Source organism: Pipistrellus hanaki (genome assembly GCF_964339955.1).
Source record: "Pipistrellus hanaki genome assembly, chromosome: 4".
Classification (NCBI taxonomy): Eukaryota; Metazoa; Chordata; class Mammalia; order Chiroptera; family Vespertilionidae; genus Pipistrellus; species Pipistrellus hanaki.
Genome location: NC_140506.1, coordinates 4,255,348 through 4,281,446, shown reverse-complemented (window position 1 = coordinate 4,281,446; position 26,099 = coordinate 4,255,348). Strand labels below are relative to the sequence as shown.

The 26,099-nt window shown below is 42.8% G+C and overlaps 2 protein-coding genes across 2 annotated transcripts in view; one reads left to right on the top strand and one right to left on the bottom strand.

The window, feature by feature from the left end:
* Positions 1-26,099, top strand: part of RANBP3L (RAN binding protein 3 like) — a 463,124-nt gene that overhangs the window by 208,722 nt on the left and 228,303 nt on the right. The gene's annotated exons all lie outside the window — the stretch shown is intronic.
* Positions 23,304-26,099, bottom strand: part of LOC311621062 (sperm flagellar protein 2-like) — a gene marked incomplete at its 5' end in the record, with an annotated part of 68,598 nt that continues 65,802 nt past the window's right edge. Inside the window, one exon of the mRNA XM_084880837.1 lies at positions 23,304-23,706. Within this exon, the coding sequence (XP_084736963.1) occupies positions 23,617-23,706 (90 nt within the window). The 3' untranslated portion in view covers positions 23,304-23,616. The remainder of the gene's footprint in view (positions 23,707-26,099) is intronic.

Sequence of the window (26,099 nt, the reverse complement as noted above, 5' to 3'; positions counted from 1 at the left end):
ACAATGTCTCCCCTGAGGGCAAAATCCTAATTAAGTAAAATCGTAGGTCATTCTGGGCAGTTCTTTGTGCCCATGTTTCCAGAGGGTCCTTCATAAAGAGTTCAGAGGCTACCAAAGAGCGTAGGAGGGAAGAGGAGGAGGCTGAGCCAGGGGGCCGTGGGGCCAGCTCCAGAATGATGATGCTTTGGAAGTATTAATCACTGCCCCCTCCCTGCCCTGCCCTTGTGTCTTCCTTCCACTTTTTGCTCTTATTCCTTTCTCTTCACAGAAGATCTAGGCATTCTGAACTCTTGACTTAGGGTGTTACCCTCATTAGCTAATTTTTGATGGGCAAGGAAGCGAAGGGGGAGTCAGACATTATTGAGCATATTCACCGGGAGCACAGGCCTGTTTTCTGCATCAGGAAGCTATTGCTCCACACAAAGTGCACGGGGGTGAGAGCATTGCTCAGCCAAGGCCGAACTCTCCTCCCTTCCCTTCCTGGATTGTGTGTGTGTGTGTGTGTGTGTGTGTGTGTGTGTGTGTGTGTGTGTGTGGAGGGGGGGGGTGGTGGAGGTGGGGAGAAGCAGGGGGAGGTAAGTACATTCACAATAAAGTCAAAATGGCACAAGGAGAGGTGCTTGACCATAGAGGCCTGTCAGTTTAACCTGGGAGAGGGCTCATTAACCAGGAGGTGGACCCCATCCGAAGCCCGAGAAATTTTGGGAAGTTGATTGGTCATTTTGAAAAAACCCTAGTTAAAAATCTCAGGTGAACGAAGAATCTTTCTCCCCGCCCTGCGCCACCCTCCTCCCCCCCCACTCCCCCTTGTCCTGAGAGCTCTGAAGGACTATGAAGCAAATATTCTAGACACTGGCCCTTGTCTTGGCCTTGCTGAAGGCGAGATTGGCTTTTTCCTGGCAGGACAGAGGGAGCCATCACAAATATTTTCTTTTTTCACCACACCACAGTCTCCCATGTGTAGATCCTTGAAATGGCTTTCTCTCAATCCCATGGAAGATCCATTTTCCACCCACAACAAGGGCAGAAAGGTGCTAGTTGAAAACACCTAAGAATATCTTCCGGATTTTGAATTGCAAAAGCCTGAGCCTTGAAGACAGCAAAGAGAAGAATGGCATGAAGAGAGTCACAAAAGTATCCTCTCCTTCCCTGTACCTCAAATACCACACTGTCCAACCCTCCCTCTAGCAGAGGATTTGTGTGGGGGCGGAGAGAGTGGAGAGAAGGGAGAAAGGATGGGAAAAGAGGGCATGTTCCCAAGGCTAAGAGGGAGCAGCTCGGAGATGGAGCCCCTAGCTGCAACCTGTCTTCCAATCCTTGGGATCTCTTCGCAGGATAAACCAGAGCTTTGGAGAGATGAGAGATGAAGCTCTGGTTTCACACCACTGTAACCCAGAGCTCTACCAGCTGCCCTTTCCAGGGGCCAGTGAAGATTTCACTTCAACATGGCCATCAATTTCCCCTCTGACTGCCCCGTAGGGACAATGCTCTACTATGGTCTGGCTTTTCCCCCAATGAAGTTTTGGGTGAGTGCTAAATACAGAGAAGACAAAAAGGACAGCCTTGGACATTCTGATAGGACTGGAAAAAGGGACAAGAAAATCCCTGAACTTGAGTCAGGTCTGAGGAAGGAAAGGGGAAGCAATTTGAGTTAAGTAGCTGTTGGTCAATTGCTCCGAAGACTTCATTAGGAAACCTAAATAAAGAAGAGCAAACTTAGTTCCCTAAACTCTTTTATAAAAAAATTATTTCCCATTTAAGATCCCTTTGAAAAATAAGTGAAATCCCATCAAACCAAGAGCAGAGAATTTGCAACAAGTTGTTAGGAGAGGGAGTCTGTGTTGGTAGTTCGTGTCTTGCTAGGAATTTGTCCATCATCTAGGTAGCCTGCTCTTTCACCCCTGATTTTAGTAGATTGAGTCTTTTCTCTTTTTTCTGCATCGGTCTAGTGAAGGGTTTGTGTAAATTTTGTTAATATTTTCAAATGTCTTTCTAATCTACCATAGGTATATATTTTTAAAGAAAATCATAGAAAGGAGAGAAGAGGGGAGGGAACTATCTTGGTGAGAATACTCCTGAAAGCCTCATTCTGATATCTGACTGGGGAAAGTATTACTAACCAAAGAGTCATATTTTAGTGGGCTAGTATGATTATCTAGAATCACAGCACAGATACAAGAAGAGATGAATCATAGTTCAGATGATGTGATTCGAAGAATTAGATATTGTTCATGGTAGCTACGTGGTAGAAAGCATATTTGACTTACCATGGACAAGATTAGTGTGTGGCCGGTTTTCCAAGGGCCTTATGAGAGGCATGAGTGGTCACATGTGGCTAAAAAACAGGTTTAGTATTGGTGGACAGTAGGCTTCCTCTATTTTAGGATAAAAATGGCTGTTGTGTGTCTGTGGAGGAAATAGGGGCATGGATGCAGAGAGCTTGAGTAGCCAGAGAAGAGGTGTGGGACCACGGAGAGAGAGACCCTGGCCTGAACTGACGTGAGAACTGTCAAATGACAGAAGCCTTTGGGTAAACAGACTCTCAGGCTGTGTTATGGAGAACTGAACCCTATAATAGCTCTGCTCCAAAGTCCCAAGGCATCGGCAGTGAATTTACCAATGCCTTCACTGTGTGTTTGTGTGTGTGTTCAGTGTGACTAACTTCTGACTGGCTTAAAGACGGAACAAGACTATGAAAGGTGTTTGATGGTTTTCATACCTCTGGGTCCCCGAGCTGGTTCTCAAGTGGGAACCACCTTCTTCTACCATAATTAGTACATGTCCCTTGTTACATTTTCAATATATTGCCAACTCCTTTTAAAATTTCACTTTGAAGATAAAATTTCACTCTTCTGATGAAAAAACATGGGACCAGATGGTCTGTAAGTTTATCTTTGTGGAGTGACAGAATAAATATGACTAGATTAAATAAAGGAACTAGAAGAGCACTGACCTTTTAAATTTTCTAGCAGTTTTCTTTTTTTTACAAACAACAGGTGAAGGAGAAACAGATGGGGCAGTGAAAACTCAAGAAGTGACATTTACAATCTTAGAGAGGCAAAGTTTACCTTTGCAATGTATGAATCCTGTCTCTCAATTCTGTGGGACTTTTTTCTTTGTCTGATAGAAGCTTTGGCACTGCCTTTATTTTTTTCATCTGCTTCCTTTGCATATTTTTTCTTGTTGTTCAAAGTGAAACTCTAGAGGTTATAGCAATATCAATATATAATTAAAGCGATCCAAGAAGGAAAAGTTCAGTTGTCCTCTCTTCTTTTGATGTTTAATATATTCTGTCCTGGGCTGTGTGCTAAGAGAGAGAAGAGACAATACAATCTTGTGTCTGAGAGCTTCCCTTATCTTATTCAGATTAACCAATTGTCTCTGTTTCCTTTGCACACTCAGCTGCTGATACTTTAGGCCCACTGATCAGCAAGGCATGCTGCTCTGACCAGTGGAATTGTTTATTTACCAAAGATAAATGTCATTGGTCTGCAAACTTGTTTTTCTAAGATGTATTTGTTATTGTAATTATCGAAGTTAGTTAAATATTACATAAACTGATGACCTATCCATATAATGTAAATATCATTATTTCTATAAAGTCACATTTGAATTAGTTTTTAAAAGTTGATTTACTCCTTACATTGAAATATGGCCATCTAACTAGGTGTGTGACAGTTGTTAAGGATTGTTAAGAAGAAAACCATCAACATCTAAAGCATTCTTCACTCAGTTTCACAAGTATCATTAGCTTATTGGTTAATTAAGAACAATTAACTGGAAATTGTTGGAAAAAGCCTTGTGAGGACACGTGACAAATAGCATCAAACTCCAATAAGAGGACATGAACTAAAAACAAAACAAAACAAAACAAAACAAAACCCTTAGTCTTATATCAAGATATTGGCAAATGAATAGACACTAACTTGTTGAACATACTTAGATTATGATTTTTAATGGTTCTGCTCTTTATTCTATTATTTTTAGTTAAATAACTAATTCATACTTCTGATAGAACTTTACAGTAACAGCTATGATGTTCCTTCCCCAGTGCAGGATTATTGGCTATGTGTGCCTTACTTTAACGATTTTAAATGGTAGTATTATTCATGTTAAATCACCTAAACTTAGAAGGATTAAAAGACTCACTCAAAATTATATAACTAGAGTGCTCATAGCAAGAAATAAATAAATGACTACATTGCAGATCAGAGAGATGGTACAGGGTGGTGGAGAGAGCCTGCCTGGGGAAGCCCTTCCCGGAGTCTCTGTTCTAATTTTAAAAATGCACAAAATGATGATGCTTCTGCGGAGACATGAACCTTAAAGCATTCAGCAGGAAACGGACATATAACAAGTGTTCAGCGAATAGTGGCTGTTATTGTGGTAGGCAGTTAAGCAAGACGTGAGCCGGGCCAGGACGAGGGGCCACGTACTGAAGGTCACCAGGAGGGACAGCCTGGGTGCCTAGCAGAGGAGAATTGTAGGGTGGAACCTTGTTACCAGGGTGACCATTTTTCCCCTAGCAAATCGCTGGTCATGCAGTTTGGATGCCCTGACCTTGTCCTCCCTAGAGATAACACCGAGGCCTCAATTGTACTTCAGCTCCAGGCCCAGAAGAGTGGCAAAACCAGACAAGCCAGGATGCCATGGCTGACCTCTGGACCAGCTGCATCGGATAACAAATACCAGCCAATCAATGGAAACCTAGACTCTGAAAGGACACACCTGGAAAGCTGCTGAATATTCTATTGAGATCTTCCCCTGGGAGATCCCTTAAATCTCCCCTAAAAACCCTTAGGATGGAGGACCCAGCGTGCTTTCCCTCCAGAGAGCAGGCATGAGCCTTTCTTTTCCCTTTCCCCTCCCCTCTCCTTTCTTACCCGTCCCCCTCCCCCCTCCAAGGTGCTTTTAAGAACTTACAAGCTCCAAGGGTCCTTCCTTTACCTCTATAGCTTGTTTCCTAAACCCATTTTTTTCTCAAAAGGCTTGCAATTAGCAATGGCTCCTTAAAGAGCCAAGATGATAACCAAGATGATCACCCATTTTTTTCCTATGAATTACTTTTGTGACTTTCCAAATAAAGGTTCTCTTATCATTTGAGTCTTGGCTCTGAATTCCTTTTCTTTTCCTGAATTCTTTCCTAGCCAGAACCAAGTACCGAGGTTTGGTCTGACCCCATTGGTGTAACACCAGGTGCTGTTCTTGCCACCACCAACATAATCATTAGATCTGCTTTCTTTGTTGTCTTCAGCACGTCTGCTGGTTCTGCTATTGGTTTCTTTTGTTTGATTCCATGCCAACCTGGGCTCCTTCTACTCAATCCCCAAATCAGGCAAGTTCATCTTTAGAGGTCAGTCCCACGATGCACTGCGCCTTCCCTGTTAGACCAGTCTCCTGTTTGGTGCTATGTGGATGCAGCCCCTGAGCATTGTCTCCCAAGTTAACCGGGTCCCGGAGGTTAGAGGAGATGGGCAGCTGGGGAGGAAGGAACAGGCTGCTTGCTCTCTGAAATAATTAAAAAAACTCATCTTACTGATGGAGAATATGAACTCAGCAGTCCTCTCTGCATTCTCTACATTTCTCTTTTCTTCTTACTTTATGTGAGTTTTTATTTGCCCTTCATTTGGAAAAAAAATAGATGCTTGTTTATTGTCAGTTTTCCTGTACAGAGATACAAAATTTTTGGTGTTTTTTGTTTCCTCTCTGTTCCCATCAATTTTGGTTCAAGATTGTTCAGAATGTCTTCTCCTTCTTGGTCATCCAGATGATAAACCATTGGTTGTATTTCACATTTGTGAATGAACAAAGAAGTGCGATCCAAAAGGGTATTTCACTATATTTAAAGTAATAGTTATTTGGAAATTTAAATTTTCATCACTTGGAAAATGAAATTTAAAATGTATTCAAGACGATCTATCAGACTGTTAGAAGTATGTTAATGCTAACCACTGACTCCAGACTAAAACTTCAACTTGAATAGGTCATTTCAACAGTTTAGTCATAAAACATCACTTTCAGTCTTTCTCTGATTAACACTGAAAAAAAAAATAGCAACCCAAAAAACTGAAGCCACTACCCCTTTCCCTCAACTTTCTAGGTAGATGTTTGGTGATTACAAGAAATGTTTGTTTACGAGGCAATTGAGGGAATGACTATGATACAAAGTAAGAATCCACTATGAGTGCCAGCAGGCAGTTAGGCATTGTTGTGACCATAACTGAGGGGGGTGTGGGATCATGAGCACATTTATCAAAAGAAAAATCAGAAAGTTCTGAATGGTGAATGGAAAAAAGCCCCAGGCAGGAGAGAGAAATACAGCTCATAATAGGAAAAGTACCAGGTAAAACCAGTTCATGGAGGACCACATTGCGGCATTGCGGGAGGGAAGAGCAACCCTCACAAGGCTGCAATTAGCAATGGCTCCTCAAAGAGCCAAGTGAATAGATGCATATGCAATGCAGGGGGCCCACTATCCTCCTCCTCCTCCTCCTCCTCCTCCTCCTCCTCCTCCTCCTCCTCCTCCTCCTCCTGCTCCTCCTCCTCTTCATCATCGTTCATTATCATCATCACCACCACCATCACTGCAAACACAAGCTGAGCATCTTGTTTTATTTCATTTAACTATTTCAACAAACTTATTTAGTAGGAAACTAAGCCTTTGGGATTTTAAATAACCTCCACAGAGTTATGCTGCTATTTTAAGGAGGATGCAGGTCAGTATGACTCCAAACCCATGCTCTTCACTGCTACACTAGTCTTCCCCAAAGAACAAAATTTAAAGACAATGAACCGTGTGAGGGGGAGCAGAGTTTGCCACTCCAAAATATGCCTTTTGGGATATGGACCATTTTAAGGCGATTATTTTTAAGAAACACAAGACTCAGGAAAAACCTTAGCCTTTCCCCCTAAATGCCTAAAAGGAACTTGGATAGAGAGCTACTCCAGGAAGGAGTCATCATAGCTAACTCCTGGCAAGGCCCAGCAAACATTTGCCTGCCCGACGCTTGCTTTTCATCTCCATGTGCATTGCCTTCTTGCCTCCTGAGGTCCCAAGCCACACGCATTCTCCTCAGCCAAAGATGGCATCTAAGCCTCGACTGGCCCACGTTTTGGCAGGGCTCATATTCTTGTACTTATTAACTCAGGTTCTTCTCCCTGCTAACCTGTCTCCTGTTAATTTGATTATTAGCCCAACCAGAAGGTCTTGGAAAGGTGGAAAAGTATTCCTTCTTCTGCACTTGGCTAGCCCTCCTGGGAGGAGCAGGTACACACTTCAGTTGGCAGTTCCCCTGGCCTCCGGGGGCTCGTGCAAATGAGGACACTACTTATTAGACAATGTCCTTCACTAAGTGAGGCGTTCCATTCCTATATCACCATCATAGTACCAGTGACAGGGGCAGAAATAGAATGCTGCGGAACCAGCTAGAACTGTAAGAAATATTAATCATGCTCTGTTAACTGTGGTTGCTTTATTCTGATTAAAGAAGGCACATTCTGCTCTAGCCAGTTTTGCTCAGTGGATAGAGCGTCGGCCTGCAGACTGAAGGGTCCCAGGTTCGATTCCAGCCAAGGGTACATGCCTGGGCTCAATCCCCCGTGGGGGACATGCAGGAGCCAGCTGATCATTGATGTTTCTATCTCTCTCCTTCCTCTCTAAAAAAATCAATAAAAATATATTTTAAAAAATAAAGAAGGCCCATTCTAACCTGGCTGGCAGCTGCACTCAGGACCTGGGGGCTCACCTGGAAATGCAGCCTTCCTCCCCATTTGGCGCTGCCTGTGATCATGGGAAGACGAACAACTTTGTTGCAGAAACCAGAACCACCAGCCCTTTGGAGACCCCAACCCTTGCATATCACAAAGATCCCCAGCCCTTTTGCACACCTGCAGGCCTTTGTAAATCTCCAGCCTGCTTACCTGTTAACTGCCCATTCGGCATACCCTTTAGCTACTTCCCCATGTACCCGATCTAAGCAGCTGGCTTGTGGGGGGCTGCGGAGCAGATTTTTGTGGATGACCTGCTGCTCTTCCATGCTGGCAGTATTGGCATAAATGCTCATATATGATTCAACCCCTTTCTCTGCTTAATTGGCTCAAGTAGTGATAGGCAGCCCAGACCCATTGATTGTCTGATTACACCAGGTATACTGTATTGAGAAGATGAATGCATGGTTGATTATTTGTAGCATTGATTTCAAAGTAGGAGCCATGGAATCATAACTGTATGAAACATTGTTAGATTTTTTTCCAGTTTAATTCCTCATAAATGTTCCCTGAGTAAAGAAAGTTTGCAAGTTAAGAGTTCTTTCATGCAGTGATTGAGGCTCATTTTTATTTGTTGCGGTCAGTAAACATCAAGAATTGCTATGTGTGGGTGTTTAGAAGAGCCTTCATGCACATGTCTGTTGAAGTTCTGCTCCTGCTCAATCTTAGATCACAGAATGGGACTTGGGATGCCAGCAAATGTCTGTCAGCCTTGACTTTCTCGAAAGCGCTACCACATTTGCTAAAACTTGGAAAATACCCCCACACTTTCCATGAGGACAATGTTATTTCAATGAAACTAACAAGGAAAGAAGAACCATTCCATTTCTCAGGAACAAGGTAGCTTCTTATTCGAATTTTAAATGAGTCGATTTCAAGTTTAAAAAGAAGATTGAATTCGTTTATCAACCAGGCTTAAAATGCCCTCATAATTCTTATTTTGATTCTCAATAAAACAAGCTACACTTCTAAGCATGCTTTTTTCACCCATCTTCCTACTTCTTTGGCCTCTTTCCTTTTTTATGGTTGCAGATGACACACGATTGGCTCAGTTCAGACTGGCTGCAACTATTCCCATCTTGGTTATCTTGCTGTGAGTTACGCTATCAAAGAAGCAATGTCTTATCCATTGTAAGCACCGTCTTGATGTTTCTTGATGATTGTTGCTTGCTGAACAACAACAAAAAAAGGTGTTCAGGTAGGAAACTTTAGAGAGATTAGGATTTCCTGTTTACATGGCTTAGACAATAGTTCTATTTTGACACCCTGGCTTTTATTTTTGTGATGCACCAGAAGTTGATTTTGTCTCAGCCACTTTGAAGTAGGGCCGTGTTCTGAGACTAACTTCAAACAAGTAGGATTAAATCTTGTTTTCCAGGCGATAAAGACAAACTAAAAACCATGAGCCAGTTTTGAATAGAAAGGAAAAGGATTCTTTTCCTTTTCCGACCTCTTCTGTTTGGTTTCTGAAATCCAGTTTATCGGAACCCCTTTCTTTCAAAAGACCTGCTACCAACGTATGGTCTAGCTCAGCACTTCGGGCCAGGACCATGTTGATATTAACTTTTGCTTACAGATGCAAATTGTTCTTGAACAAATTGTGGGAACAAAAAGCTTTGTTTAACACTCTGCTTGTGGTTTATAGGTGTTAAAAACATTTCCCCAATAAGAGAACACCCAAAATACACGCAATTGGCACATTGACAATTATTTAATGAAAATGGATGGATGGATGTCTTTTTATCCGGATGATTCTAGAACTTTCAGACACTAGACCCTACAAAAGCTTAATATTGTGACAGTTTGAGGTGTATTTCCATGTGTCCTAAGTAGGATATTTTATGTATGGAAGGGTTAGCATAAAAAAATATGACATCCAGGTAATATTTTGCATGTTTATTAATAGCCTCACTCCCCTCCCCATGGATAATTTGATCTGGATCTGAAAATAGCTTTTAATCTAGAAGTTCAAAATGATTCATTCAAATATGAGTCATCAATCTAGTAAGATGAATCAAACTGGTCACTTTAGAGGAGATAAGAGCTGACTAAGGGAGCAGTTTGGTTCTTAAGGATAATTCTTAATAAATCATTAAGAACACTCAAGGAGAAAAAAGGGGAACCTAGAAAAAGATGTCTCTATCTGAAGAGCAGGGTAGGATAAGATTTTGCGGTAGCATTTTCTGTAATTTTGCTCCTGCCTGATTGAAGAAGTATTTCCATAATGATTTTAATTCATGTTCCCTCTCAATAAATGTTTCAGAGAAGCTTGTATAATTGGAAATAGGTCAGCCAGTGTTGGTAAGTGACTTGCAATTGTGCAACACATTCTTGTCAAAGTAGGTCAGGTCAGTGCCCTGGTAAGCACTATTCTACTTGTGTAAGTTGGAGTTCATTTTTTCACAATAAAAAGCTATTAACATTTGAAAACAAAAGGAAAAAAGGTAGAGTTACAGAGCCCTCCTTCCACAGTGATGAAAATGAGTTGCAATCCATCCAATGGAATTGACAACCACAATAACAGTAAAAATTACTTTTAAAGCAAAGTATCATTACTATGGCACCAAATACTTCAGCATTCTGGTAAATTAGGTAACCTAGAGGGATGCTTAATTAGTAACCATCAATAAATAAAATACTCCCTAGATCAATACATGATTTAAAAATCAAACAAAAACCAGGAGAGTGTGTGATTAAGAAATGTTGGAAGCTATCCACTGTCTTCACTATCGGAGAAGTGTAAACAAGGAGCCTGGAATGACGGTGAACTTTGAGCCCTGGCAAGGGCCAGAGCTATTCACTGACTGTTTAGTCGAGACAATGGTGGCTCAAGCAATTCCCTGACCATATAGTTTCACAGTAAATCTTTACTTTAAGATAGTCTGTCTATTACCAGAATTGCTGCCTGCCTAAGGACTATATGTGTATCCAAAATTGAATAAAAGGTTGGCAAGGCCTGGGCACCAGTGAAGTCCTTCCCCTTGAGTTGAACTTTTGCCTGACCCCTCAATTCCCAAATTATTATTTCTTGTCTTGTCTCTGTCATTTACACACTGCCCTTCTCAGGTCCCATACCCTGAACCAGGCGAGAATTAGTTCACACAAAGAAAGGAACTTATTTATTTAAAATTGCTTTAGAATCAGCAACATTTATATGTGAATTTGATATTGTTCTTATTTCACACAATTTACCGACTCAAGATGACATGAATTGTAAGGTTCATTCCAGCTTCAGAGAGGCTACCTTGTGGGGAAGCTAAGTCCATCGTGTGGAAAATGGCCTTGCATCAGGATGTCCTTTTTCACCCTAGTTCCTATAAACACGTGCCTTTAATATTTATAATCAGTAGAATTATACTGCTGAGAGAGTAGTATTAGGTATAGTAATAATTAATGTCGTTTTCTAATACCTTTTTTAAAAATCGAATTTATTTAAACAATACAACAAAATTTAATCAACAATATAGTTGCCGTTGTTTTCTACTACTTGTGCCCAACGCTCAGGAAGCATTTTAATCCCTCTGTTGTAAAATTCTTGTGATTTTGATGCAAAAAATTCGGTCAATGCATTTTTGAGGCATTCTTCATTATTAAATTTTTTTCCAAGAAGAAAGTTTTGCAAAGAACGAAACAAATGGTAATCGGAAGGGGCAATATCAGGAGAATATGCAGGTTGAGGGAGAACTTCCTATTCCAACTGGCGCAGTTTTTCAGCAGTGATTCTTGCAGTATGCGGTCGTGCGTTATCGTGGTGAAGAATTACGCCCTTCGATTAATCAGTGCGGGTTCTTTTTCTCTTAAAGCTTGGGCTAACCTTTCCAATTGGGCACTATACACTGCACTTGTAATGGTTTGGGTAGATGGTAAAAGTTCATAATGAAGAATTCCTTTAAAATTCCACCAAACACACAACATCACTTTTTTCGCACGCAAGTCAGGTTTTGGCGTGGGCTGCGGAGCCTCATTTTTGTCCAACCATTGAGGCCGCCTTTTCAAATTAACATACAGCACCCATTCTTCATCTCCGGTAACAATTTGCTCTAAAAACGGCAAACGGTTTTGATGAGAGAGGAGCGAACTGCAAATTGTGTGACTCTTTGATTACTGTTGTTGTCGGTCAACTCATGAGGAACCCATTTTCCAAACTTTTGGACTTTGCCAAGTGCACACAATTGATTGGAAATTGTTTTTTTGTGAACAATTTAAAGTTGTCGCAAGCTCTTGTTGGGTAATTTGAGGATTTTGCACCAAAAGAGCTTGAAGAGCTTCTTGATCAAATTGGACACACGGCCTCGACCACTCTTGTCATCTAAAGAAAAATTTCCCTCGCGAAATTTCTCAAACCAACGCTGGCATTTTCTGGCGCTAACTGCATCTTGACCAAGAGCACTACAGATGTTTTTTGCAGCCTCACTTGCTTTTCTTCCTAATTGGAACTCGTAAAGCATGCAGTGCCTAATATGCTCTTCATCCGCCATCTTCTTAGCCCTAGTTCTGCAACAAAAAACAAACCAAACACAAACTTTTTCAAGCAAAACTTGTTAATTGCACTTCACACGTTCTGTAGATACCACGTGTTTGAAGGTTATGTCAATACAAGTCAACGCCAAGCAAGATTTTAAACGAATGTTTAAAAAACGACATTAATTATTACTAGACCCAATATGTTGCTTACTCTCATCCTGAACTCAGAAAGGATTCCCTATTTAATCAGACAGTATGTACCATGCTACAAAGTTATGAGGGGGTTGTGTGTGTCTCTGTGGGGGGGCAGTCAAACAGCAAAACACAAGACTTTGGTGTTTTGCCTTATGTCTCATCCTGGGTGTCCCTCCCTCTTCAAGGATCACCCTGCATCATCACCCTGCAGGACTGTTTAGCTGCATTCCGGGAGCCAGCGACAGGTCTGAATTTCCAATGGACCTTATCTTAAGGTGCTGGGAGGAGGCAGGATGGGACATCATCTCCCTGGTGCCCTCTTATCGCAGAGAGGCTGCTGCATGCCGGGGAAGATGGGTGAACACTTACTGCCCAGTGCCAGTTCAATATTTGTCTGGAAGGGGAAGTTCTGATGGGCCAGAGGTTATAGTTTTCCCGGTTGCCTTGGTGATGCCCCCACCGTCTTATTCACACAGGCTTGTCTACTTGGTGGAGGTGAGAGGGACGTGATGCTGTTTGCCCAGGAAGACTAAATGTTTACACCTGGTTGGCACCAGAAGCCCCAAGGACACCAACTCTTTCAGACCCGCCTTAACAAACCGCAAGTAAACAGTATGTTAACCTCCGACACTGTTGTGAGAAAAATTAATGAAGGTGACAACAGAAAATGAGACAGGGAAGATGGTCTGTTATCTTTCATGGTTAGAACTTTCTCCTTTGGGAAAGAAACTTCTCAGTAAAGAAGGAAGCAGACAGAAGATGTTTTAGATATCTCATACTTTTCAATTTCCCATAAAAATAAGCATTTTGGGTGACTTAACAATGTATTTGATCATATATATATATATATATATATATATATATATATATATAATAACTTTGCCATTGAAGTCAAATTAAAATCTGTATTTTAAAAGAAGGAGCTGGAAACCTGCCTGACTCGTGCTCCATTTCTGAAATGGTTATAGCATTGCTTCGGACTACAAAACCAGGACTGTGGCTTGGAAACAATCTTGATATTATCTGAAAGTCTTAAAAAAAAATGCACGTGTGGTTGTATTTTTTTTCTAGCTGTTCTGCTGTGTGTGTATTTTAAGTGTCTGATTGTGCTCAGATGTGGGTAAGTGGTGGGGAGGAAAAAATAATGTTTCTAAACTCTGCCGATAAAAGGATTTTAAATTCGGTGCATTTCACATACTTGGGTCATCTGCCCTACATTCTGCCCCGTGATGGGGGGGTAAATACTGCTAACTTAGTATTTATTTCTTTGGGGGGGAAAACAAGCTTTGAAGGGAGCTGTTGCAGTCAGGTGGCGATTACTGAGCGACATAAAGGGAAATCAATGATACCTCTCAATGAGGACCTCGGGGGTCAGGGGATTCAATCAGTTATGGTGCCTACCCTTATGAGCAATTGATTTGGGGGACCCCAAATCCTGTCCTTCCCTGGCCATTAATGAGATACCAATCTTCACTGATTTTGCTTTTTCTGCTGAAAACAACCAAACTAGGAGGTAGCTTGTAGGCACCAATGAGCTAAGCATGGATTCTCACACATTCACACCAAAGTCATTATAAGGAAGTTACGAGAGGAAGACCATGTTCTGAGAATATGGGGAGGGGGGTGAGGCAGAGTCTCACATTTTATCTTAAAATATATGTATAGTTTGTTTTAGAGGTCATACATAGGTGTTTGTTTAATATAAAAGTAGGGGTTTTTCTAATTTCTGTATGTATAAACCTTCTTAGATATATACAATAATACTATCAAACATGCTATTTTAACACAATTTCCCCCTCATTTTTGTATTCGTTTGCCCCTTTCACCCAAAATCACATCCTGCCACCTAAATCCAGGCTAATAACTTAGTGTGTGTCTTCTCATATTTTTCTACATGCATATAGAATCATATATAGCAACACACACATGTATATACACATAGAACACATGGTACACACATACATATGCATCTAGTTTTTGTCTTTTATTTTAAAAAATAGAACCATATAATACATACTTTCTAAATTTGGCTTTACTCACTCAACATACCTTGTGGAAATATCTCTAAATCAAGTACTTACCTCTGAAGTTTCTCTTTTTGTACTTTTTTTCTTGCTGTTTATTTTTTCATCTTTTAAAAATTTCTTTTATTGTTTTTTTTTTTTTTAATGATGACATAGTGTCCCATGATCTGCATATATCATAATTAACTCAATCACTTCCTCTAGGATAGGGGTGTCGAACTCAATCAGAGAAGGGGCCAAAATCTAAAATCCAGCCTAAATCGCGGGCCGAATGGTTTACTGAACAGACATAAACTGACAATGTCATAAACTGACAGCGGAATGCAGTGATGACAGCGCGGTGCGGGCCACATTGCAAGGCCTGGCGGGCTGGATTTGGCCCGCGGGCCTTGTGATTGACACATGTGCTCTAGGAGGGCCATTTTTCTCCACCTGTTTCCACTGATCTTCAAGAATGGGATTATTGGGTTGAAGACTTCAAGTATTTAGACTTTTAACAAATGTTATAAGATTTCTCTCAAAAAAAAAAATGTATGAACTCACACTTCTCCCAACATGTATTAGAGGACTGCAATTTTCAAGATGCTTGTTATTCAGTGTGTGCTCCATGGACCAGCCGCCTTAGCCTCACCTGGGATCTTGTTAGAAATTCAGGGTCTTAGTGGGACTCAGAACAAAAGATTTACTGAATCAGAATCTGCATTTTAATAATATCCCTGGATGACTCACACAGACTTTATCATTTTAAAATCAACATTTTAAGTCATTTGCAATCTGTGTAAAAGTGAGAGGGGTTGTATTTGTCAAGTATCCTCCCTGAAAGGATATTTAGGAAATTAGTCATAGCAGCTGACAGTTTTGTGGAGCATTGTGGGACTGGGATGGAAATTTGCTTTTCACCACATATGTGTGTAACTTTTGTACATTTCCATGTGTAGTATTTGTTTAAAAGTTGTTAAGAGCCACTACTTGCAAATAGAATGATTATTTTCTACCCTCAAGTCTACAGGGAGATGGCAGCCCTATGGCTCCCGTGATTTTTGTTGTTTTTCTTTGACAAGTAAACAACCATAAGCAACATTCTATTGAGAATGATAGGATAGCAGCACTTTACATTTTAAAAACTTAGCGAAAAATACCTTAGCAAAACCTGTTTCCGAAAGGATGCAGCACCCAAAATGTACATTTCATTAAATAGTTGACTCTAAGAAGTCTCCCCAAGGTCAGAAGTGACATTTTGGTATATTACGGGGCAGACTCTGTCTTTGGTGAAGAGAAGATAGCACAGACAGCTGATGGTAGGAGACCAGGTGATGATTGCTTTTAAGAGGCAGGACGATGCAATGCAAGAATCATGGGGGAGAAAGGAAAATCTGGCATCAAATTCTGGCGAAGGGAGTGGTTCTTACTTTCTAGAATGAACGTTTACTTTCTCCTGCCGTAATTACTGAATTAGGATGGACATTATTTTTAGGATTACTTAGGAGAGCACACACTAGTTAAAGCAGCTTCACAGAAAAGGACTTTGTCTGTCCTAGGAGTTCGTATATTACATTAAAAAAAAAAATATATATATATATATAAAATTAATTTTTTTACAGAGAGGAAGGGGAGGGATAGATAGTTAGAAATATTGATGATAGAGAAACATTGATCAGCTGCCTCCTGCACACCTCCCACTGGGGATGTGCCCGCAACCAAGGTACATGCCTTTGACTGGAATCGAACCTGGGACCCTCCAGTCTGCAGACCGACGCTCTATCCACTGAGCCACACCAGTTTTGGTGACATTTTAAATTCTAGTTTGGGAAGCCTGCTGAGGCATTCTCTGAGCAACACAGCATATTTTTGAGGATATGAAAATGTAATGATGTCAGTGGGGGTTATCTGATAAGGGAACATTTGGCAGGGCAAATGTCAAATGACAGAATGAGTCAATGTCATAGGGTACCTCCCAACCTTTTCTGCGACATCCCCACAGTGTGAAAACTGTCCTCACAATCCCAAGTAACGGAAACCACACTGTGGCCATGACATCGGCACTGAATCTAGCTGCTCTAGCTCCTTCTATGCTCAGGGTATACTTTATCTCAGGATTTACTTCTGCATACAGGCTTCTGAGTCCCCGACTGAGTTCCTGCTACCCCCATAGCAGAAACTCTCAATTCATGAGAAATAGTGGTTTATTTCTGGACTTCTCTGGGTCCTAGGAAAAAACAGGACCTGAATAACAGGGTCATGGCCAACCAGCTGCCATCTAATCAACTACTGAGAAACTTCCAGGGACAGGGATCAGCCAGCTGGACAGTCATTGGCTCCTACCTCGTCTCCAGGCACCTCTTGCTCTCTCCAGCATGCACACGGAGATTGATTTCACCTGTGCTATGTGGGAAAGAACATCACGCACCACCTTCCAGGGAAGTTGAGGGAAGGGGGCTGTTCTCCACCTCAGGTCCCTGCAGCTCAGCTGTGAGGACCTCTGGGTATTGGGTGGGGGCTGGGACAGGTGGGGAACCAGAGGATGGGAGGAGATCCAGGAAGTGCTTCTACCCAGAGTTTCCCTAGAATCAGTTAAGAGGCTTTCATAAAGTCTTATTTTCCTAAAGAGGAAAGGGGGTGGCAGTGGAAAGGAACAGGATGATGGGGTGGGCATAGGAAACACATCTGGCCATGCTCTCCCACCTCTGGGGGTTTGTGCCAGAGGAAGGGGGTGTCTTATGAAGTGAGTCTGCAGTCACTTTGGAAGTAGATCCACCAGTTGTGGTTTGGGGATGACAGTTTGGTCATAATTGACAGGTGAGTTTTGAGTAAACTCTCCCAGCTCAGTAGCTTTGCCCTGTTTCTAGTCATAGGAGGAGGGGTGGCTACAGGAAGCGGTGCTGGCTTTTCCATTTCAATTCAGCCTTGCAGATAACATTGAGGGGTAGGTACAAGGTAGGTGCACTGCGATTCAGCCTCCTTGTGCACAGGAACGTGTGGGCAAGAGCATCAGCAGATTGTGCAATGCAGTCATGTGCTTATTCTTGGACTTGGCCTAGTTCACCACTTCCAGGTTCCTTCAAGGCTCAGCCTTGTCCCACGAATATGTGCATATCTCTCTTCTATCCTCCAGTGTCTAATGTGGATGGGACCCGCAGGGGATGAGAAATGGGCTGCAGAGAGGGTTGTGCCTTTGATCTTGGTCTAGCTGTGCACCTTAGCCTCCTGGGGCTCAAATGCCTGGCAGTCTAGAGATTGAAGAGCAAAAGCTGGAGAAGCCTGGCTGCTGCCTGCCTTCCCTCTTTAGTTGTCTTATGGTTTTATCCTTAAGGTTTGAGGGTCCAGATATGCTGGGTGGGAACATGCTGGGGCTGTTGGACACTGCTGGGTGGTTTGTGCACTGCAAAAATGCAACCAGTTGAGAGGAAAAAGGGAGATGAACTCTCTTAGCTGATCTGTGTGCGGCCATGTGCTGAGTGTCTGGAGGCTGGGATGTCTCCCCTAGCGTGTCTGTGGAAGGTCATGCAAAGGTGCTAGATGAGCGAGTGGTGGCCCCGGGCACAAGGTTTGAACTGTGAGCACTGGGTTTGGCAGCCTATTCTTGCTGCCACCGTCAGTCCTTCTGACTTGCTGGAGTGACCCCTTGGGAAAACCTGATAGTGCAAAAGTAAGAATTCAATCATTTGGCTTACACAGAGTTGGCCCACAGAGGGTTTAAACATATTGAATTAGTTGTCAATATTTACAGTTTAAGAAATTTTGCATAAGGACCAGAATTCCTGGCTTCCCATGGTAGTGCCATTGCCGGTGACATTTGATGGCAGCCAGTTAGTGTGTTACAGTGGCTTCACTCACACTAAGGATAAAGGGGTTTATTATCATGCTTATGCTTCTTTTCTTCAGTAAAAATTAAGAAAAAAGTGAAGTCTATCCTGTACTCTCTTTTTTAATCCTCACCTGGGGACGTTTTCCCATTGCTGTAGGAAAAAGTAGAAAGGAGGGAGAGAGTGAGGAGAGAGAGGAGAGAGAGACATCAATGTGAGACAGATAAATCAATTGGTTACTTCCCACACATGGCCAGATTGGGGTGGGGAATAGAACCTACAACACGTTGATGTGCAGGCCGATGCTCTAACCTCCAACCACACACACACACACACACACACACACACAAACAAAAAGCTGACCTGCTCAGCACTTAAAAAATGCCTGCCTAGTCCCGCTAGCATTTGTGTTTGCAGCCGGTGCTCCTATGGTCAATCATCTCGGAACCACGCCATGGAGGAAACGGGAGGAATTCAGTTGAAAGCACACGAGTCTTCATTTGGACATTAAGTTAAGCTCCGATTCTAACAGAAGAATCCTGGCTTATTATGACTCCTCTGCAGTAGAGAGGCTTACCCTGGGAAGTGTATTCTGGGGACTCATCTGTTCCAAATGTTCTCAGTCTAGACTGTTTGCCACGATAAAGGGTTTAGACCTTCCTGCTGACCTGGGAGGCTAGATGGTGAGTAGACCACATGTGGCCAAGTCAAAGGTCAAACAGCAGGATACCGTGATTAGACATGAGGAGAGCCACGTGGGGGTGGGAAGAACAGACACATTAGGAACACAGGGAAGGCCAGCTAGGTGGCCACAAAAGGCGGGGTCTGTCTGTCAATGCAGTCAGATCCAATAAGCCAGGGCCCTGCTGGCAAAGTGCTGCCAGGGCGAAGGCGAGGCTCCAGGGCGTTGACGAGGCTGGTCTGTAGCCGAGGGGAGCGAGTGGGACTTTCCCCATGAGGTTATGCCTTGTGATGCCCCTGCCTGACCCACAGTGCAAGGTTAAGAGTCAACATCTGGAGACAGACCCCTTCCCTCCTGGTAGCAGTCCTGCCTGACTGGCTGTGTAGTAGGTGAACTCCTTAACCCCTCATGCCTCAGTTCCTTTTGCTATATAAAGAGGGGAGTACCATACGGACCTTATCCGGTTGCCTGGAGATGAGAATGAAATGAGCCAATTCTCGGAGAGTGTGTAGAATAGTAGCTGGCACATGGCAAATACCCAAGAAATATTTATTACTACCCACTGGGTCCCTCTCTCCCCTCCTTAGAAAATGTAACGTGGAGGAAGTTGCCCTCTGGGAGAAAGAACAGCAGCATAGTTTCACAAGTGGCCCCTGGCATTTTAAAGAAAATTTCCATATGGCACCCTGGGTGAGCTTTATGAGGGGCAGCTAGATTCAGCAGGGAATGGCCAAGACCGCCCGCAGCAGGAGAAAGCTCAGCGGTGCCTGCCAGTCCAGGGCTCTGCTCCTGTAGGCTCTTTGCAAGAAGAATGCTGGCAAAGGCTCTCCCGGACGTAGAGGGACTTGACCGTGAGCTGGGCACAAAGAGTGAGGCCGGCGGAAGCAGTAGCAGCCCTCACCCTTCGGGGTGCACGGTGAAGCCTGCCGTAGGCGAGGAGGGTGCTGTGGTTTCAGCCTGTTTGTGGGGGCACAGCAAGGTGAGGCTGTTCAGACAGGGCTTGGTGTCGCTGTCTCCCTGCGGTTAGCGTGAAGTGAGCAAAGACACAACAGCGCTGGCTCGGAGCTCCGGGGCTCAAGGCACTGCTCTGAGCCCGGCACGGCCCTCGGGGGCTTTGAACTGCAGCCACAGCCTCTGGTGGCATCTCTTTCCAGATTTGTTTTGACATAGGCCTGAAAACAGCACGTTACTCTGTCCTCAGGCTGAGAATCCGAGAGTGAAGGCGCTTACAGATTTGTTTATCCCTCTGTCACCAGCATCCTTGGTGATGCCACCAGGAACAGAGGACACCAGCTAAGCCTGTGTCAGAGGACATGACAGGAAAACCATGGGAGACCACAGGAGCGGTTCTACCAGGACCAGACATTGGTTACTCAGACAAATGTGCCGGCACAGAAGGAAAGGCAGAGTATGTTGGGCAAGGTGTAGGGGTAGAACTAGGGCACCTTTTGTAAAGATAGGAAATGGGTAGGGAGTAGAGAGGGGCTCCTGTCATGGCTGCCAACTTCCCTGCCACCTGGTGTCCTTCCTCTCTCAGGAAACTTCGAGAAACAGGGAGTTTGGAGCACCAGGAGCTCAGCTGAAATCTGTCTTGCTACAACCTCCACCCTAGTCTTGCTTCATCCCCCGGGGCTGCAGAAGAGAGACTTCACCTGGACGGCTTTTCCACCAGCTGGGATGGCCCCGTGCCCCTTCAGGTTCGAAACCTCTCAGGTCAAGGCCCAGGCTAAGGGATTTTGAGTCCCTTTATGAAGCGTGCATGTATGAGAGTGTGTGGCCAGAAACTGCACATGGAGTTGCATGCAGCAGAGGCCTGACCACCGGGGCGTGGAGAAGAAGCTGCATCTCCCTTCCTCCTGAAGGCTTGAGGACACTGGATCCTTCAGGGCCTGTCCCACAGCAGATTAAATTCAGTTTCCTGGGAACAAGCCTTGTGTTTTCATTGCTGAAGACTGCTAATCTTCACTTCCTCCATCCTGTGCTTTGTAATGGGCTCTTTGGACCTTTATTGAGCAAACTGGGCAGGAGGAAGGCTTTTGGGATTAATACAAGGTTTCTAGTCTGTGTCTATTATTCACCAAATGTGTGACTTTGGGCAAGTTATGCAATCTCTTGAAAATGTCATTTTCATCACGCATCAATGGCAAGCTGCAGAGTAACCATTTTGAAGAGCGGTGAGAAGTGAGAATCAAATGCCTGGGATGGGTGCCTCCTGGTAAACCCTCAGCAGTATTATCTGTTGTTGCCCGTTAGTAATATCCTAACTTTGTCCCTGGGTCTTCTTTCTCTTATTAAATATAATTTAATTCAAATCTCTTCCAACATGGTGTCAACCATAATTATAATTTGCATAGATTCTGTATCTTTCTTTGAATTCCTTTGATGTTTTTCTGTCACCGAGGCGAATAAGGCATAGTCAGTCTCTCCTATAGCCAACAGTCCACTGAGGAAGAGACACACTGAATTATTCATGTGATAAGTCTTCTGTGCTTGCTGAAGACACTCCAATATAAATTCACTTGTCTTTTTATTTATTTTCCCCATTCAGTCTGTATTGTTTACCTTGTTCTTGAAAATATATGAGAATACCAAAAGTGATCCTGTAAAATGCCATGCTGATTTCCAGGGGAGAGTAACTAGGATAGGAGACCTCAGATCCATCTCTCAAAAGCAGCAGCTGGAGGGGAGAGGAAGAAAGAAAAGGAGAGAGAGAGAGAGAGAGAGAGAGAGAGAGAGAGAGAGAGAGAGAGAGAGAGAGAAGAGAGAGAGAGAGAGAGAGAGAGAGAGAGAGAGAGAGAGAGAGAGAGATGCTGAAGAGGGTGACCATTCAGTGGGGAGTTTGATGAAGATGGAGAGAAGGCAGCCATAGTTGATATGAACTTCCAATGAGGCCACTGTTATGCTGGCAGGCGGTGGCTTTTCAAGCAGTTCCTGCTGACACCTCCTGGACCATGATTTGGAGGAAACGGTGACTCCTTTGCAGGTTTTCCCCAGGAATCAGTCTAAAACATCCATCTTTATTCTGGATGAAGGAATGGGTCTTTCATTTAAATGGACATTGAGAGTCATGCGTGAAGGAGGTGGAGATCTGTTTAGGGGAAGAAAGAGAAGAGAAAGAAAATTCCCCGGGGCTACAGATTTCACTTTTTGGGAAATAGCTGTCAATGTACCAATGTAGGTCTTGGGTAAGAGATAAACTTCAGGACAGCAGAGGACATCCTTATTTCTCTGTTCCCTTCTCTAGAGTTACTAGAATTATTTGACAATCACTAGAATGACATGTGAATCAGCTAAATTGTAACTTTGGAATCTCTGATAGAGCTTCTTCTGCATTTCCCACCCAAGAGTGCTTCTGAGTCATTAATCTTCACCTCGAAGACAAAGTCTTGGGAAAATCTTAGCCCATAAGAAGCAAATTTAGGACATGTGTCACTTCCTGGAAATAGACTATAATTCCCACCTACAATAGAAACTGCTCATTGTTTTAGTGAGCAATCCAAATGTGATATTTCCACACATTTTGCATGAATGCTTCAACACGGTGTAAAGCTGGTTATTATTTTACTCAGGTTGTGGGGCATAGCAATAAAGGAAATAACACAAAATCCCTGGCTTCTTGGAACTGACAGCCTAGTGGAATGACAGACAAACAAAAGAGTAAATATGCAGTTCGATAGCTGCTGGTTTAAATTCAATGGGAAAAAAATCAAAGTGGGAGTGAGCCTTGTGGGGGTGGTGAGTCATTTCTCTTTCGTATTATGTGTTGAGGAAAGGCCTTAATGGCAGAGTCTTTTGAACAGAGACTTGAAGGAAGTCAGGGGCCAGACCCAGATATTTGAGAGAAAGCCCTTTCAGGCAGAGAGAGAGAAAAAAAAGCAAAAAAAAAGCTAAGGTCCCGAGGCAGGGGCATGCCTGGTATGTCCCAGAATCAACAAGGTTGAGTTGTCCCTTATGCAGAGTGGGCAAGAGGAAGAATAGCAAGAGATGACATGAGAGAGGTAGCAAGGGGTGAGATCAAGGTGAGGACCTGGACTAGACTCTGTATGAGGTGGGAGGCCAATAGCGATTGGAGCAAGGGGGGCTGTGACTTGCATTATTATAAAAGGCGCCTCTGCCGGTTGTGGACGTGTGCTTATGAAAACTATGACCTGCCCATGTGGTAATCATGTGGGCAGCAGGAGAGAAGGGTGCCAGAAGATGGATGGGAATGGAAACTTCAGCACTAGCTTCTGTAACACCCATAAATTATGGAAATGGATGGATCATCCAGGAATTGACTGTGGATAGGGAACACTGAACCCTGGAGACCCAACCACAAAATGTCCACAGCAGAAAGGCCCTGGTGTGGATCTTTGGGGGAATTTGGGCTGCATCTGCCTTATCTAGATACTTCTCATAGGGATTGTTCATGTGTTGATTTTTTTGGACTCTCTTGTTCTGGTGCCTTCTATTTTTCAGAATCCCTTCAAAATGCATTTCTTCTCACTTTACTTTTTTTTTTTTTTTTTGCTCAGAAACTTAAGATTTATTACAGAATATTCTCTGAGTTAAAGAAGCCCCCCTCATAACCTGGTAGGGGTCATTTCTACACTTACAACAAAAACGTACATGACAAACACCATGTTTGCATTGGATGTTGAAGGATTCATTGCCAAATTGTAACCATCACGCTCTTTTGTTTTCATTTCCTGTCCTCTGTCAGTCTTGAGGGAGATCTCTCTTCATCACTTCCTTGTACGTGCTCGCTTCTTTGCAGAATCAATTTAATATCCTAAGAGGAGAGATTGAAAGAGATGTTATAAATATTTACAAATGACAGGGTTAATGATCACCTAATAATGGCAATGATTAAAGAGTATAGGTTTTTATTGTTTTCCTTTGATAAAATTGCTCTCTATTTAGTTTGAATCCTCTCCTGCTTTTTCTCATTTCATACTGGAATTGTCCCATTAGCTTAAAGCACGTTTATAAAAGCAATTACACGGAGTTTGGCACATAATGGGTAAGCTAAAAGATTATTTCTCTATTAATGAATAAAAAGCAGTATTCATTTTCTGTTAAAGGAAAATTCTAATTCTAAATTAATCATGTCTACAGACTTGTAGACTTTTAGAACAGCAGATTACTGAGGGGTGGGAATTGCCTCATCTCTGTATTTTTTATTTATTTATTTATTTATTTATTTTAATATCAGGAATAGTAGGATCTGTTTTTCACCCACTTAAAATGCCCAGCTTGCTTACATTTTAAATCACAGATATTTTAAAAATACATTTGTAAATTATTATTATACTTGTGATTACAAAAATACCTTTATTGTTGAAAGTGTTACATAAGTTCCCGCCCCCCACCTTTGACCTCTTCTAGCCTGCCCACTCTCTACCCCACGCCTTCACCACCCTATTGTTAAAAATAAACTGAACATACTATCACAGTGTAGCAGGGATACAAACACTTGTGGAAAATATAGAATTATGTTTATGTGGTTTCTAGTTTGCTCCTTCCCCCTTCCCCTACACACAGAGATTTAGGGAAGTTTCTTTTCTTCAGAGCTAAGTTCCAAAGGTTTCCGTTTGACTGTGGCCACTTCAGTCACAAAGACATGGGTTAGTTTGGCCGAGTGACACACACAAGCTACTTCTACATGTCACTGCCAGGAATGGTAGTGAATCACTGTCTTGAGAAGCGCTTCTTTGAAAACACAGATCTTCTACAGTCAAAGGCCAAAGGCCAGTGGACTGAGTGAAGAGGAACTGAGAGAAGAAGCAGTCCACCCGCCAAGGACTCTGAATGACTTTAACTAGTGCATGTACTGACTGTTAACTCCGGGGCTTAGGGATGAGCTGACCTGTGGTTATCTGACACTCTGTAGCATGGGGAAAATTGAAAACTTCAGATACTTAAACCAACCTGGGCTACAATTTATAGCTGAAATCGCAGGCCATCATTTTCAGGAGCAGTTAATTGAGGAAAGCTTGAGAGGGCCTGGAAATGTTTGATGTGGGAGCTTTGAAAGCACGAGGCACAGAAGCAGCCATCATGTTTTGTTATGAAGGTAAAGGAGAAGGGGGAGCATATTTTAAAGTCAGGTGCCTTGAGGACCAAACAGCACCAGAGTCCCTTCCAGTCACACTTACAGTTATAGGAATTTGGTCCTCCTGTGATTGGGGCCTCACAGAAATTCTGATTTTAACACTAACAGATTTATTGTTGTATCCTGTTGAATGGAAGCCCTAACTTTAAGGCTCTATGTCCCATTTAGAGGTTAGTTAAAAGAAATTTACATATACTCAGCACGTGTTCATGATAAGAAATGACATCTGTTAGGTTTGTATAGAAAGTCGTGTATTCGCTTGCATTTGTAAATATATTTGTCAGAGGAAATTAATGGACTCCACTCGCTAATAACCAAGGCACAATGCTCTCATTGGCCTTGCCACATTTCACCAAAGCATTTTCTTAATGATTTAGGAAGCTTACTTTTTGTATCAGATCTATGAAAGCAGAGGTAAAATAAGGGACTCTACTCGAACAACTATAAAACCCCACATAAAAATCTGAATTTTCTGTATACATATTTTCCACACGGGTGTTCCTGGGCTTGAACCTTTGTCTCCAGGGCCTTGAACTAGGGACCACTTTCCTGTGCCAGCTTATTATAATAGTTCTCCCACACATAGCGTTTCCATAGCTCAGAAACATTTTCCGTGCAATTACCCACTGATAATAATAGCTAATAGCTAGCATTTATTGAGGGATCTATAGCTGCCAAGCACTTTTATATACAGACTAGATGCCTGTTGCAGGAAGATTCCTGCAAGAATAGGGCTTCCTATGGCATTTCCACCACCCCGCCTGCTTCCCTCCCTTCTCCGCCACCCAGCTCGCTTGCTTCTCTGCAGCTTTGCTCCCTTCTGCAGCGCTTGGCTTCCTTCTACGCTGTCTTCAGTCTTTGCTCTGCGCCTGGGTATGCAAATTAATGCTAACTTCGTCAGATTAATTTGCATGCTCGCTTCTGATTGGCTGGTGGGCGTGGCTGGTGGGCTTATTGGAGATGCAGTCAATTTGCATGTTTCTCCTTTATTAGTTAGGATTAAGTAATTTAATCCATACAAGAACCTTGTGTGAATAATTAACCCTATTTTACAAATGGGAAACCAAGAC